At 56.2% G+C, this 13,893-nt stretch overlaps 1 protein-coding gene across 5 annotated transcripts; it reads left to right on the top strand.

The window, feature by feature from the left end:
* The first annotated feature begins 306 nt into the window (after window positions 1-306).
* SLC2A5 (solute carrier family 2 member 5) lies at window positions 307-13,567 on the top strand. 5 transcript variants are annotated; one of them, XM_037498663.1, is made up of 13 exons: window positions 307-329; window positions 2,642-2,701; window positions 6,022-6,120; window positions 7,092-7,252; window positions 8,632-8,756; window positions 9,573-9,725; window positions 10,743-10,868; window positions 10,973-11,160; window positions 11,263-11,373; window positions 11,763-11,864; window positions 12,166-12,241; window positions 12,612-12,739; window positions 12,830-13,567. In XM_037498663.1, the coding sequence occupies exons 2-13, from the start codon at window positions 2,678-2,680 to the stop codon at window positions 13,034-13,036; spliced, it is 1,500 nt and encodes a 499-aa protein (XP_037354560.1). In that variant the 5' UTR covers window positions 307-329; window positions 2,642-2,677; the 3' UTR covers window positions 13,037-13,567. The 5 variants fall into 5 exon arrangements, with proteins under 5 accessions (XP_037354560.1, XP_037354558.1, XP_037354557.1 ...); XM_037498661.2 differs by lacking the exon at window positions 307-329 and adding an exon at window positions 937-1,013; XM_037498660.2 differs by lacking the exon at window positions 307-329 and adding an exon at window positions 1,122-1,269.
* Window positions 13,568-13,893: the final 326 nt, after the last annotated feature.

Raw genomic sequence — 13,893 nt, 5'->3', positions numbered from 1 at the left:
CGTTAAACCCAAGGTGAAAATAGGCCCCAATTGGCAGGTTCCCCTCCTAGATCATACAGGACAGAGACAAGGGCAGGGTGCAGAGGGTGAGGCCGCCAACGGGCATCTGAGACCAAACCCCGTTTTCAGATCCGGTGGCTAATAAACACGGATGTTAAGGGAGAAGAACGGAAGACAACTCGAGTGAGTGATCCCAGGCCACACACCTCAGATGGGCCTGAGACAGGGGCCTGGAAGGCCCCGGGCAGGGACAGTCCCCACCAGCAGAGGCCCCAGAACCCCCAGGAGCCCCACCCCGCCCCCACCCACAGGCCCCATGGCAGCTAGAGGTGAGCGGTCAGCGGTGCTGGTGTCAAGCTGGGCCAGGGAAGACCTGGCAGGGGACACAGAGGGCCTGGCCAGGGACAGTCTCAGGCACGCGGGCTCATTTCCGACACTGCAGGCTCCTCTGGAGGCCCCAGGTGTCCCCAGGGCCTCCCCAGGTGTCCTCAGGTCCTCCCCAGTGGGCCTCCCCAGGTGTCCCCAGGACCTCCCCCAGGTGTCCCCAGGGCCTCCCCAGGTGTCCCCAGGGCCTCCCCAGGTGTCCCCCAGGACCTCCCCCAGGTGTCCCCAGGACCTCCCCAGGTGTCCTCAGGGCCTCCCCAGGTGTCCCCAGGGCCTCCCAAGGTGTCCCCAGGGCCTCCCCCAGGTGTCCCCAGGGCCTCCCCAAGTGTCCTCAGGGCCTCCTGGCCTCGCCAGACCCAATGGCATCCAAGCCCGGGCTGGAGGCCCCTCAAGCCCGCAGCGGGGCGGGGATCTTGGGCTAAGCGGGGCCAGGGCTGCGGTGGCCGAGGCACTACAGCGCCCGCGCTCCCTGGCCCTGGGCGCCGCCCCGCAGCCCACCGAGGAGCGGCCCGGCGGGCGTCATGGCGGCCTCCCGCCTCGCCCTCTCCCGCTCGTGCTTCCGCCCTCCACGCCGAGGCGTTGGTGGTGCCCGGGCTTTGCGCGCGTCATCCGGAGACCCGCAGGAGCAGGTACCGCGCCCCGCGCCTCCTCAAACAGTCCCCTCAGAGCCTGCGGCCCCGGCCCTCAGGCCGCCCTCGCTGCCCCCGGCTGGCGGAGGTCGCGTCCTCAGCCGCCATCATCCGCGTTTCCAGCTCTCGGCTGCGGAGCCGCCCGGGGAGCGCGGGGGTGGCCGGGCCGGAGCCGGCTCTTTCCCTCTCGCCTAACCCTGGCTGGTGCCTGAGAGCCGCCGCCATTTCTTTTTGAGTGCACGACCTGTCCCCCCCGGTAGGTGACCCCGCCCCCCTCACCCCCAACTGAAGAGCGTTTTCTCTGGAGAATTGTTCCAAACCCTTTGAAATAATCGGGGAAACGGCCTGGCCAAACCCTCACTAGAAATCGTGGTGTTAGAGCTGTGATGCAGGAAGGATAGTAAGTGAAGTTGGTGAAAGGAAATGGTCAGTCCTGCCTTGTGAAGGGGCCTCGGCAACCCCCAACATACCACACACAACACACACACACACACAGCACATACATACCACACACATCACACGTGCCACACAACACACACATCATATATACCACACCTGTTCCACATGCATCACATGCCATACACATCCATACCACACGCATCACCTGTGCCACTCGCCACACACATCACAGTACTGTTCACATACACACCACATGCACCACACAAACATCACATATGGCCATACACATACCACATTCACCCCCAACACATACATAATCTCACATAACGCATACTACACACACGCACCATGCTCCACCCCACACAGAGCCTATTACACCGTCAGCTCCTTGGTCTCCCACACAGAGGAGCCTGGCTACAATTCCTGAGTTTGCCGCCGATGCCCAGTCAGTGCCCTCCACTCGGGACGCCCAGCTGCTGTCTGCTTGAAGGTGGCTCATGAGTGGAATGAATGAGTTAATGAACCAGATTTGTGCCAGAGCAACTGAAACCAGGACTATGTCCTGTGAGGATGAAGGCCTGGTGGGCCTGGACCCTACATGTTGCTCTTAACTGGTGTGCCCAGCACAAGGGGCTGGCAGTGGCCTGGCCGTGCCTGGAGGACCCAGCCCAGCAGCGTCACTCACTTTCTCTGCCCTGCTCATAGAAAGCCTTAGAGTATTCTCTGCCTTTGCAAGAATGATGATAACACTGAAAATAACCTTTCCAGAAGCTCTCCAAGACAGTGTAGTGTGGTTGTTTGGGCTAAAGCTGACTCTATTAGAACAGGCTTCCTAGCAGAAACCGCTTCTGAGAAGTCTCTGGGGTCCCTGTCTCTGGCCCCCAAGTGCCCCGGTGCGGTGTCTGGTCGGTGGCAGCTCTTGCTTTCCGCGTGCTTCTGACAGAAATAACCTCTGTCACTCGGTGAGCCTGACTGGTGGAGGCTTTTGCAGAGGAAATCTTGCAGATGGTCCCAGTCAGGAAGGGCTGTGTCTGCAGTTCTGGGGGTGCCCACTTGCTGAACTAAATCCCAGACATTTCATTTCAAGAAGTGAAAGGAACATGAAGCCCCAGGTCTAAGGTTCTTCCGCCTTAGACGGGTTATAAAAATGCTATTGGCTGCTCCTTGGCGTGGCCAAAGTGCAGCCGGAATGTCTTCTCTGCACTCAGTGCATCTGTTATTTTGGTTAGAAGGAGACAAGCCACACACTGCCCTTCGGAGCAAAGATGAAGGAGACCGAGAAGAAAGGGGTAAGTGTGCCCCCAGGGAAGGGACATGGAGAGCCACTGCTGGCCTGGTTGGGAGGCGTTCTGGCAAGCCCTGTGTGGGGAGGACCCTTTGGGGGCAACCACCCCTCCCCAAGCAGCCAGACGTTTGCAGGAACTGGAGCAGAGATTTGGGTATGTCCAGGTTTAGAGAATCTTCGGCACTCATTCCAACAGGACAGCCTGTACCTGTAATCAGATTAAAGAGACTGCAAAGACACCCAACCACCTTAACCCTGAGGCCCTAAGGCGAGGGGATTCTGAAAGCAGCATCAAAATCCTTACCCAAGCTGCAGTGTTTGGGGAACTGATTCTGGCCTCAGAGCATTTTATTGAACCTGCTCATCAAATAGCATAGCTGCTTGACATGAGTAGAAGTTGGGCCTGGAAATATGCCCCTCCATCTCATTTAAATTCACGGTTTTTCTACCTTTTAAATGATGAGTCTCCCTTTCTTTAGAGATAAAAGTTTTCTGGATTTTGATTACTGCCCATATCATTTGGATTATATTTTTAGAGTCCTGGGCTTGAGGAAATTACACAATGACAGAAAGATCATTTGAATTTATTAACACTTTTAAGACACGTGCGTTTTATTCGGGTTTGCAGCATCTGCTTACATCTGTGGGGAGAGGCATATTTTTGTGCAGATGGTCAATATTCAGTTCTGGGTGTGATTGCCAGGCCTTCGGCAAGGCCCAAAGGTGCTCTGTGGCTCAGCAGTTCCCAGGGGTTCCCAGCGGTTTGGGAGGTGGGGGTACCTGGACTCGTTCCTGCCCCTCCTGTTCCTGCTCGGGACTGGGTCAAGTTATGGCACAGACAACTGGTCTGTGCCTCCATTTTCTCGCCTATAAAATGGGAATAATAAAAAGATGGACTTTTGCCACTTGAAACAACAGGATGGAACCGGAGGGAGTGATGCTTCGTAAAATAAGCTTTTCCAACGTTTCCTTTGATTGGAGATTCCAGCCAAGGAAAAATCTTAACGGAGCCCGTCTCTCTGACAGTGGAATGGGGGCGTGTAGGCAAATTCCAGAGGGCCAGGCTTTGGGCGGGCCTTCCTTCCCTGCGTCCTTGATCTCACCCCAGCTAGAAGGGCCCCCGAGGGTGGGTGTCTCAGCAACAGCAAAATGTTCGCAGCATCACAAAAAACCAGGGCACCATTTACTGTGTGGGCCTGAGGGTTGTGGTCTGGTTTCTCCCAGAAGCAGGGCCCAGAGTCCTGGCTCCCCTGGACCTCTGAGGAGACAGCCCCCTTTGGGCCCTGGAGACTGCTGAGTCTCTTGTCATTTTAATAAGCTGTATGTCCTCTGTGGCCCTTCCCCTTCCCTAGCGCTCTGTTCCAGCCCAGGACCAAATCCCTCACCTGGCTTCCCAAGGAGCTCACCAGACTGGGTGTCATCAGCTGTCAGTAAATAACTATTGAACGAGCAAAGGTGTTTGCACCTCTATGCGAAAACCTACCCAGAATATCTTTGCCATTTCCAAGGATGATCCCTGATTCCGGCAGGTCCCTGGAATGTTCCCCTGGCTCACGTTTCAGGTGGAGAGCAAGCACTCGGGGTCACGTGCCATGCTCTGCGCTGAGGTCTTGCTGATCGTTTTTGTTGCGATCCCATAAAAGCAGTCTGGGAACCGGCTGCGGATGCGGCCTGGCGGGCCCCCTTCTCCCCCACGCAGGGGCAGGAGCCTCATGGCCCCAGCCAGCTCCCCTGCTGAGTGTGCTCAGGACTTCAAACCTTAGGGCCTGTCAAACAGGGAGAGGGCAGGAGGTGCACCTGGCAGCTTGAATGAAGCCTGCGGCATTTATGGTTAATTATTATTTCGGGAAAGACGTAGAAGAGGGAAACATTTCATCAGTATTTGCTATTTCCACCCCTCTCTCTTCTTCCCTCCTGCCTTCCCTTCTCCCCTCTGTCCACACAATCCCGCAATAGAAGAGCTCTAGGAGGATTCTTCGTTTTGTTTCCCCTGAATCCCCAGCGCTCAGCACTCGGGGTGGCGCTCAGCTCAGCGTGTGTGGGGGGGGCAGTGCCCAGAGCTGTGTCTGGTCTGCCCTGCCCCGTGTCTCCGGTGGGGCGTGTGGAGGGGGCACACCTGTACACCGCCTACCTTTGGCAAGCGCAGGTGTTTCAAGCAGCAGCCCAGGAACCACCCCCCCTCCTGGGTAGAAGGGCATCCTGCCTGGGGTTGACCTTGACCCTGAGCTGCAGTGTGAGGCCTCCACCCCTGCCGCACCCCTCAACCCTAAACTGGAATAAGCAGGTGGAGGGTTGAAATGAATGAATGAAGACAAATGGTTGTTCAATGTTAGACGTGTCTGGGGTCTTTAATTAGGAGTTTGGGGATGTTGTCCTGGTCAGAAATCTGCCCTAAGAAATTATTTTTGTGATATCACTTCATCTATGACTAGATGGTTCTGTTACATCATTTTGCTTGAAGTCACAGCTTCCAAGACCCTATGACGACGTAAAGTGAGGACGTAAGTCCTTAAGGGAGAACATAAGGCACAGGACACGGCACTTTGGGGTGGGCTTGGAGCTCCCCCCGACAGCAGCCCACCCTGCGGCCCACACAGCCTCACTGACCTTGGGTGTCACTGGGCTCCAGTTATGCTGTTCGCCTCCTTTCAAAGATAAAGTAACTGAAGAAATGAAGCTAAGCCGTGACAGTGGCAAACCCCACATGACATCTGTGGGTTCTGGTGGATTCTCTCTCCACCTGTACTTTCTCCCTCTTTTCATTAGTAATGAACGTCCCCTTGCCACAAAAGATTATCTAAAATGAGTGCTCCGTCTCCTCAAGCATTAGCAGGGACATGGTCACAATGCTCTAGAGTCCCCAGAAATCTCTATTTAAACGTTTCTCTTTGTGCCTTCTGCCTGTTTCAGCCAAAGTCCAGGGGCTACAGGTGACCTTAAATAATTAAAATTGTTCACATCGTTTCTCGTTGACTTTTAAGGGGGTTTGTGCCGGAGCACGTTAGCTCCAGTTGGCAAATGTGGCCGTGTGGCAGGAATGTCCCAGAGCATGTGGACATCAGATGCAGCTGCACTGGTGTCAGGAGCCTCTCTGTGTCTTCTGTCCCCAAGGTTCCCACCCAAGAGTGACTCCCCACTCTCCTGGGTGACATTTGGGTTGCACAGTTGCAGAGAAGGGTGTTCCGAAGCTCTGAGTTGAGCCTGGAGCTGGATGGGGGCAGCTGAAACGCTGTGGGGCCACAGCTCTCTGAGACTGTGAGGAGAGTTGAGAGTGTTCAGCCCCCAGGGCCGCCTCCTGACCTCCCCTGACCTCTCCCCCTGCAGAGGCTGACCCGCGTGCTTGCCCTGACAACACTGATCGCTGCCTTTGGGTCGTCCTTCCAGTATGGGTACAATGTGTCCTCCATCAACTCCCCTTCTGAGGTAGGTCGCTGGGTGAGCGGGACATAGAACCCACCCCAGTAGGTGGTGGGTTTGGGGTAACCTGTTCCGGGCAAGGTCAGTGTGGGGCCATACCATGGGTCCCCCAGGGAAGGGAAAGGGAAACACCCCAGGGATGCCCAGCACAGCCTGTGGGGTGCAAAGGAAGCCCCCCTGTGCCTTCTGCACTCTCCTAGGCCACAGGTAATCAACATCAGACAGACGATGACACAAAAGCCAAACAGCTTGAATAATCACCTGTGTGCCTTCTTCCACCCATGGGAGACCCCAGCATGACTGAGTGGCTTCAGACACCATCTCAATAGCTGAGCAAGATGGGGAACTTTGGGGAGAAGGAAGGAAGGGGTGGAGGAGTTACTGGAAAAGGCACAGTAGACAGACATGCAGATTTCAGCTCTGCCTTCTCCACTGGAGAGAGATAAGAACAGGTCTTCCTGGGAGAGAGCTTTGCTTGTAAATACCTTTTTCAAAAGCAATCTCCACACAGCCTTCAGAGTCCCCTCCCACGACATCAACCTTTTGCCAAGGACAGATTCGGGGGTGTCATTTTTTGCTCCCCTGTAGGCCCATGAGGAGGAACCAGGTCCCCAGGGCTCAACTTGTTAGGAAGTCAGGCCCGTGGGCAAGGGGGGGCTGCCCTCCAGGAGGGGGCTCTGCTCTTCGTTGCTGTCAGAGGGGGAGACCCAGGGGCAGGGACCTTCCAGCGGGTTGGAGGGCTGGATCAGTCCTTCCTGGAGCGAGGGGTGGCCCTGGCAGCGTGCTCTCAGTGGCCTCGCAGCGGCCCCACGGCTGCCCTCTGCCATTTGCTGGTGATGACAGCTTGTCCCCATTCCCTCTCCCCCACTTAATCATGCTGCCACCTGTGTGTCCACTGGGTGGTCCAGCAAGTCACTTTGTTCATTCTGAAAAATCAGGTTAAATTATTTTGGGGTCCTGTCTTGCTTCCTCTCCAGATCATGAAGGAGTTTTATAACGAAACCTTCTACGATAGAACCAGTGACTACCTGAGTGAATTTTCCTTGACTTTGCTGTGGTCTGTGTCTGTGTCCATGTTTCCCTTCGGAGGCCTTGTGGGATCCTTCTTGGTGGGCCCCATGGTGAATAATCTTGGCAGGTAAGAGAAGGTGAATTTTCAATTCCCGAACCTCATAGACCCCATCAGTTTTAAACCTTTGCCTAACGCTGAAACTTTTATTGCAAGACGAGGCAATATCCACCATGGAGACTTATGGTTTTTTGGGTTTTTTTTAAGTATTTTTTAAATTAATTTATTTATTTATACAAGCACTGGGTACAGCCAGAAGCGCGGGAGGGTGAGAGAATTCACCAGAGCCAGAGCGGGGAGCAGAGCAGGCAGAAGGACCGAAGTACACTGCTGAGGGGAGCAGCAGGCGGCAGGAGAGGTCTGCACGCCATGTGGGACCCTCACCCAGTGGCCGGTGATCAAACCGGCGCTGCAGAGGCTGCGGGCAGCTTCGCAACCCAGCGCTCAATCGCTGTGCCAGCGGGGAGGCCCGAGACCTGTGTTTTCTAATGTGGCTGTAAGGGAACCAGAGGTTGACAAAATATTTGGGGTCTAGGTAAGGGCTTAGGGCTAGAAATGGGGGTAACCAGTCTATAGGCTCTTGGGTGGATCTGGAAGTAGCAGGTGGATTCAGAGATCAGGCTAACTCCCACGCTCATTGCTCTCTTAACAGTATTTTTCTTACTCAAACCAAGCCCCAGTTTGCTCTTTTCTTTTCTTTTTTTTTTTTTTTAAGATTTATTTATTTATGCATATAAGAGCTGGGGTGCAGGCCAGAGATGCGGGGGGTGGGGGGGTTGAGAGCATTCACCAGAGACAGAGTGGGGCACAGAACAAGAAGATCTACTGAAATACATTGCTGCGGGAGCAGCAGGTGAGACAGGAGAGGTCTGCTGCGCCATGTGGATCAGCTCCCTGGCAGGGGATCGAACTGGTGCCACAGTGGTTGGCGATAGCTTGATAGCTCTGTCTTTAACCCCTGCACCACCAGGGAGGCCCTGTTTGTTATGATTATTAAAAGAGACCCTTGATCAGCTTACATCAGTTCCCTCTACTTACAGTTTGCTCAGATTGGTGGCATTCAAAGGTTGCTAAGGTTGGTAGGTATCAAAATCTATTGACTTTTTTTTTTAGGTTTTTTTATGTCTAATATATTTTATTTTATATAATTCTTATATCATTTTCCGTTTTTGCACAATGTATGCATTTTCATTTGGGTTATATTCCCCGTACAATTGCACCCCCTTATTTTGACCCTAATCCTTCCTCTCCTCCTCCCTCCCAGCAGCTGCCCCACAGGGGCTCACAGAGACCATCCCCAGCCTGCCTGTGCCCTTGACCTCATCAGCCGTGGGTCTTGGGGAGTTTTAAACCTCACAGCAGAGTGGTGGCTGCCATGGGGAGCCACTCAGTGACCATCTGTCTGACGATGGGCGACTCCTTCTCACACTGGCATTTGCCCTCTGCAGGAAAGGGACCTTGCTGTTGAACAACATCTTTTCCATTGTCTCCTCCATCCTGATGGGATGCAGTGAAACCGCCAAGTCGTTCGAGATGATAATTGTGGCCAGGTTTTTGGTGGGAATATGTGCAGGTAAACAGTGTGGCCCTAGGCGGCCTGCCGTGATCAGGATCATCGAGGTGGGAGGCCCCTGGGATTGAAGCAGTCAGGGTCCCTAGGTTCAAGCTGCTCCTGACCCTCAGCTCCCAAAAGCTCACTCCCCAGCACCTCCCCCATGTGCCCCTGCCACCCCGTCTCACGGGTGGACGGCATGAGTGTGGTCACCTGGTGTTTCCTGCAGTGAAAGCTGTTCTTCCAGAGGCTGAAAAGCAAATATCCCAGATCCAGAAGGTCCCTTCCCACCTGATCCTTTATCTTGGGAGTTTTGAAACTGCAAGTCAGGACCGGTGCGGGGTGGGGGACGGGTCTTTTTAGTGAGCAGCATTGTCTTTTCTGCAATTCGAGTTCGTTTCGTCATGTGTGGTAAAGGTAAGAACGGCCTTTGACTTTGGCCTCACGCATCCGTACATGAGAACCAGGGCTTCAGTGAAAACAGGTTTCTTTCTTTTTTCCACTCTGGATCATGGTCAGAAAGTGCTTGAGAAATATTTGAGCATATGAACCCCTCTATCAGAAAGGAGTTAATAACAGCAACCTCTCACCTTTGTAGGGGAATTTAAAGTTTGCAGAGGGCTCTCATGGGTTCTGTTTCACTAATTCCTTCAGTGCCCTCCTGCTGAGGAGGGTCAATCTCCCCTGGGGTCTCTCACCTCATAAACCAGCCCCCCATGCTGGGCAGCCTGCCCCTGGGTGGCAACTTCTCAGTAGGAATGCAGGTGTTTGAGGTAAAGGCTGTCCCTGCCAGACTGAGATTTCCTGACCGTGTTTCTATTTCAACCCACCTCCCAGGTTTGTCTTCCAATGTTGCCCCCATGTACTTAGGGGAGCTGGCCCCCAAGAACCTGAGGGGGGCCCTCGGGGTGGTACCCCAGTTCTTCATTACCATTGGCATCCTGGTGGCCCAGGTCTTTGGTCTTCGGACGCTCCTCGCACACGAAACTGGTGAGCTTAGGATCCTCCACCCCCTGACACCCACCCATCCATCTCTCTGTCTGGGTGTTTCTATGAGCTGGTCTTCTGCTCCGATGGGCCACAGACCTTGCGCCAACCCCCCCAACACACACAACCCCACACTACCCTGTCCCCACCATGCTGGCATCTGTGCATCAGGCCCGGGCCCAGCGCTGGTGGTGGACTGGCTGAGGTTTCTAGTCCCTCCCAGGCATGGAAGCTTCCACTGGGCCGGAATTGTGTTGTCCTACCTTCTCTTGCCTGCTGGGGGCTGTTGGCAGAGGGCCTGGGGCATGGCAGCGAGGCCCCCAGGCAGCCACACTCTGTGCCCCAGGCGTCTCTTGAGCCTCCAGCGGCACTGCTGCCCTGCCCTGGGGTGATGCTTTTCCACCGGGCAGGAAAGGGGCTCTCCCCTGGGCCTAGGGAAGGTGGGGTGTTGCAGGCCCACCCCATCCATGACCTGGCTCTGGCGCTGCACCACCTCCCCCAGAGAGAAGGGCCCTGGCATGTAGTAGGTGCGCAGTAACTCCGTCACTGTTTTTGCGTGACCTTCCCTTTCCTGGTCTTGCGTCTCGAACCTCCGAGTGGGAATCATCACTGCTCAGACCACGCTCATGCTCACCCCGGCCGGGCACCAGGTCTGCAATAGCCACATGAGCCCCCAAACAGCCCCGGCGAGCAGACTGCTGCTGCACCCCTTTACAGACGTGGGTTCTGAGGCATAGAGGTGCAGTCACAGCGAGCAGGCTGAAGAGTGAGGAGTGTGTGTGGCAATTCAGGGGGTCTCTGTGAGAAGAGTTCCAGTGTAGGGGGCGGGGTGGGGGCCAGAGTTCGCAAGGCCGTGGCCAGGAGGGAGGCAGTCCCCGCCCGCTGTGGACAACGCAGGGAAACTGACTGGCTTCAGGGTCAGCTGGGCCTGGAACGGGGGCCAGAGTGGAGGCTCTGAGGACACGGCAGCCTGTCCGCCGGAGGCCACGGAGCCGGCATGAGACACTGGTTTCCTTGCAGGCTGGCCCATCCTCCTGGGGCTGACTGGGGTGCCGGCGGGGGTCCAGCTCCTTCTGCTGCCCTTCTCCCCTGAGAGCCCCAGGTACCTGCTGATTCAGAAGAAAGATGAAAAAGCTGCCAGGAAAGGTAAGGCTTGCGTTCCCACCTCCGGGGGGGGGACAGCGCTTGCAGGTCCCTGTCCTTGGCAGGCGTGGCCAGCCCCCCGCAGACGCCCCTGCTCCCTCCTGCAGCTCTGAGGGAGCTGCGAGGCTGGGATGACGTGGAGGATGAGATTCAGGAGATTCGGGAGGAGGATGAGGCCGAGAAGGCCGCGGGCTTCATCTCCGTACTGAAGCTGTTCCAGACCCGGTCCCTGCGCTGGCAGGTCGTGTCCATCATCGTCCTCATGGCCGGCCAGCAGCTGTCGGGCGTGAACGCGGTATGGGGCGGGGGCCGGACCGGCAGGGGTGTCCTGGCGTGGGGGTGCCCGAGGCTCTGGCCGTGGCCTGGCTGCGCCTCCAGCCTCTGGCTTGCCTTCCAGATCTTCTACTACACAGACCAGGTCTTCAGGAGCGCAGGGGTGGAAACCGACCACATCCAGTACGTGACGGTCAGCACGGGGACGGTCAATATGCTGATCACCATCTGCGCCGTGAGTGTCCCACGAGCCCAGGCCCTTGGCCGCAGGACAGAGGGCACCCTGACCATGGGGAGGCCAGGCCGGGAAGGAGCTGGGAGTGTGCCCCTCACCCCTAGCCTCTGGGCTCTCCTCAGGCAGCAGCCTGTCTCTTGTGGGGGACAGGCCATTAGGGCCCCCCAAGAGGGAGACCCCCTCCACTGCAGAAGCTTCATGTGTGAGGGGGCATTCTCTGACATCTGACATTTGCCCCTGGGTGGGGTGGTGCCCCACAAGGCACATTTGAGGGGGCGCACACGCAGGGTGTCTTCACGGCTGTCCTTTGGAAGGGGGCACATGGGACAGATCCCCCACTCTGGCCTGGGGGCTCCTGAACCTGCCTGCTCCCCCTTGCCTGTCCCCAGGTGTTCGTGGTGGAGTACTTGGGGCGGAGGTTTCTGCTCCTTCTGGGCTTCTTCATCTGCTTCGCCGCCTGCTGTGTGCTGACCGTGGCCCTGGCCCTGCAGGTGAGGAGGGCCTGGGGCCCACAGGCAAGGGAGGGTCACCCTGCACCCTCAGCTGCAGGACAAGGAGAAGAGACCGGAGCGATGCTATTTGCAGCAAATACCATGAGTCAGATGCCGGGGCCACTGCCCACAGCCCACCCGCATAGCCCTCCCCGTGCCCAGCTGGTTTCCTCCATGACATCCAGCTGGCAGAGCCAGAGTCCACCCTCCCCTGAGCCAGGCCGAGCGACTGGCCCTCTGGCTGTTCCCCGCCCCAGGTGCTCTGCTCGCCAGGCGTGACCCGCTCTGGTCTCCCCCACAGGACACAGTATCCTGGATGCCTTACCTCAGCATTGCCTGCGTCTTCTCCTACGTCGTGGGACATGCCCTTGGCCCTAGTATGGATCCCAGAGCCCCTCTCCTGTGCCTTCAGCTCTAGAAACTTCTGGCCTGAGCTCCTCGGGGAGGCTCGGGGGGGACTGAATGCTGTCCCCAATGACCTCTCCCTGTCTCCCCTGCACAGGGTTTGGGTGGAGAATGGGTGGGGGGAGGTGGTAGGCAGCCTGTCAGGAGCAACATGCTGCCCATGACTGGTGCAGAAGCCCCATGGGGCGCACCCCTTCTAGAACACCCTTGCCGCTGGCCCTCTCACACGGCTTCTGCACACTACCAGGGGTCTTGGAGACACAATGCTCCCACCCAGGGCTCAGGGCTTTCTGTGGGCTCGCTCTGCCTGCAGGGAACCCAGCTCCTCCTCCTCCTCCCCAGGTCCCATCCCAGCACTGCTCACCATGGAGATCTTCCTGCAGTCCTCTCGGGCGTCCGCCTACGTGGTAGGGGGCAGTGTGCACTGGCTGTCCAACTTCATCGTGGGCTTGGTCTTCCCATTCATTCAAGTAAGTGCACCCCGGGCCCTGAATTCATAAAATGCCCCAGCAGTAAAGCAAGAGCCCATACGAGGAAGCGACCCACTCCCTGTTCTGCAGGAGGCCCTCAAATCCTACAGCTTCATCATCTTTGCTGTGGTTTGCCTCCTCACCACCATCTACACCTTCTTCATCATCCCTGAGACCAAAGGCAAGACATTCATGGAGATCAATCAGATCTTCACCAAGAGGAATAAGGTGCCAGACATGTACCCAGACAAGGAGGAGCTGAATGAACTTCCACCTGCTACTTTGGAACAGAACTAGTGAGGGGATGCTGGGTAAGCCGGACTGTGTGGAGCCTCCCACCTGGCTGTTTTCTAACAGATGTCTGTGACTCTCCAGAAATAAGACAGGGCCAGCATGGATCATGGGACCAACCCGGTCTGTGGGATGGGCTCTGTGTCCCATAGAGCCAGGCTGCCTGCCTCTCCTGACTGACCTGCTACCCCCCCAGCACCACAGCTCCCCTCTGTGGGGAGCCACATGACTCCTGGTCTAGAACAAAATTGTTACTGAGGTGGTAAGATGGAAGGAATCAAATTTGACCAGAAAAACAAGCTCTTCTCCAATCCCTGGGTCTTCTGGAGCTACAGGCACTTGTTCAGAGCAGGATTCATCCTCCTGGTGGACCCTCCTCCAGAAATACCCATTTGGGAGAGGGCAGTGCCACAGCAATGAAGGTAGAAAACTGGGGAACAGGCTCCTGCGGGGACTCTAGCTGAGCTGGAGATCACTAATCCTAAATTATATTGTTAAAGAACAGTGGAACTGCTTCTCTATACCCAATAAAACAAATCTGATGACTTTTCAGCAAGATGTGCTTTCTTCCGTGAGCAGGAAAGGTGAGGCACTCCTGCACACAGTGTGTCAGCCCTTAAGGGCAGGGCAAGTCTGGGCTTGTTCCTCCCAGAACAGGGTCTGGCCTATCAGAAAACATTTGCTAAAAGAGGGGGAGAAGTGAGAGATGAGGAGGTTACAAAGCTGTGGGTTTTGGAATTTGAGATTGAGGAAGCCACTGCCTTTCTTCAGATACATAGTAAACACTGCAGGGGGACACAGAGAGGTGGGGAGGCACAAGGAGGGGGTGCCCCCCACATAGAGCAGACCCAGGGTCTTTCCTG

The sequence above is a fragment of the Talpa occidentalis genome, unplaced genomic scaffold (assembly GCF_014898055.3).
Source record: "Talpa occidentalis isolate TD23 unplaced genomic scaffold, MPIMG_talOcc4v2.1 talOcc4.9, whole genome shotgun sequence".
Classification (NCBI taxonomy): domain Eukaryota; kingdom Metazoa; phylum Chordata; class Mammalia; order Eulipotyphla; family Talpidae; genus Talpa; species Talpa occidentalis.
This window is presented reverse-complemented; position numbering and strand designations above follow the sequence as displayed.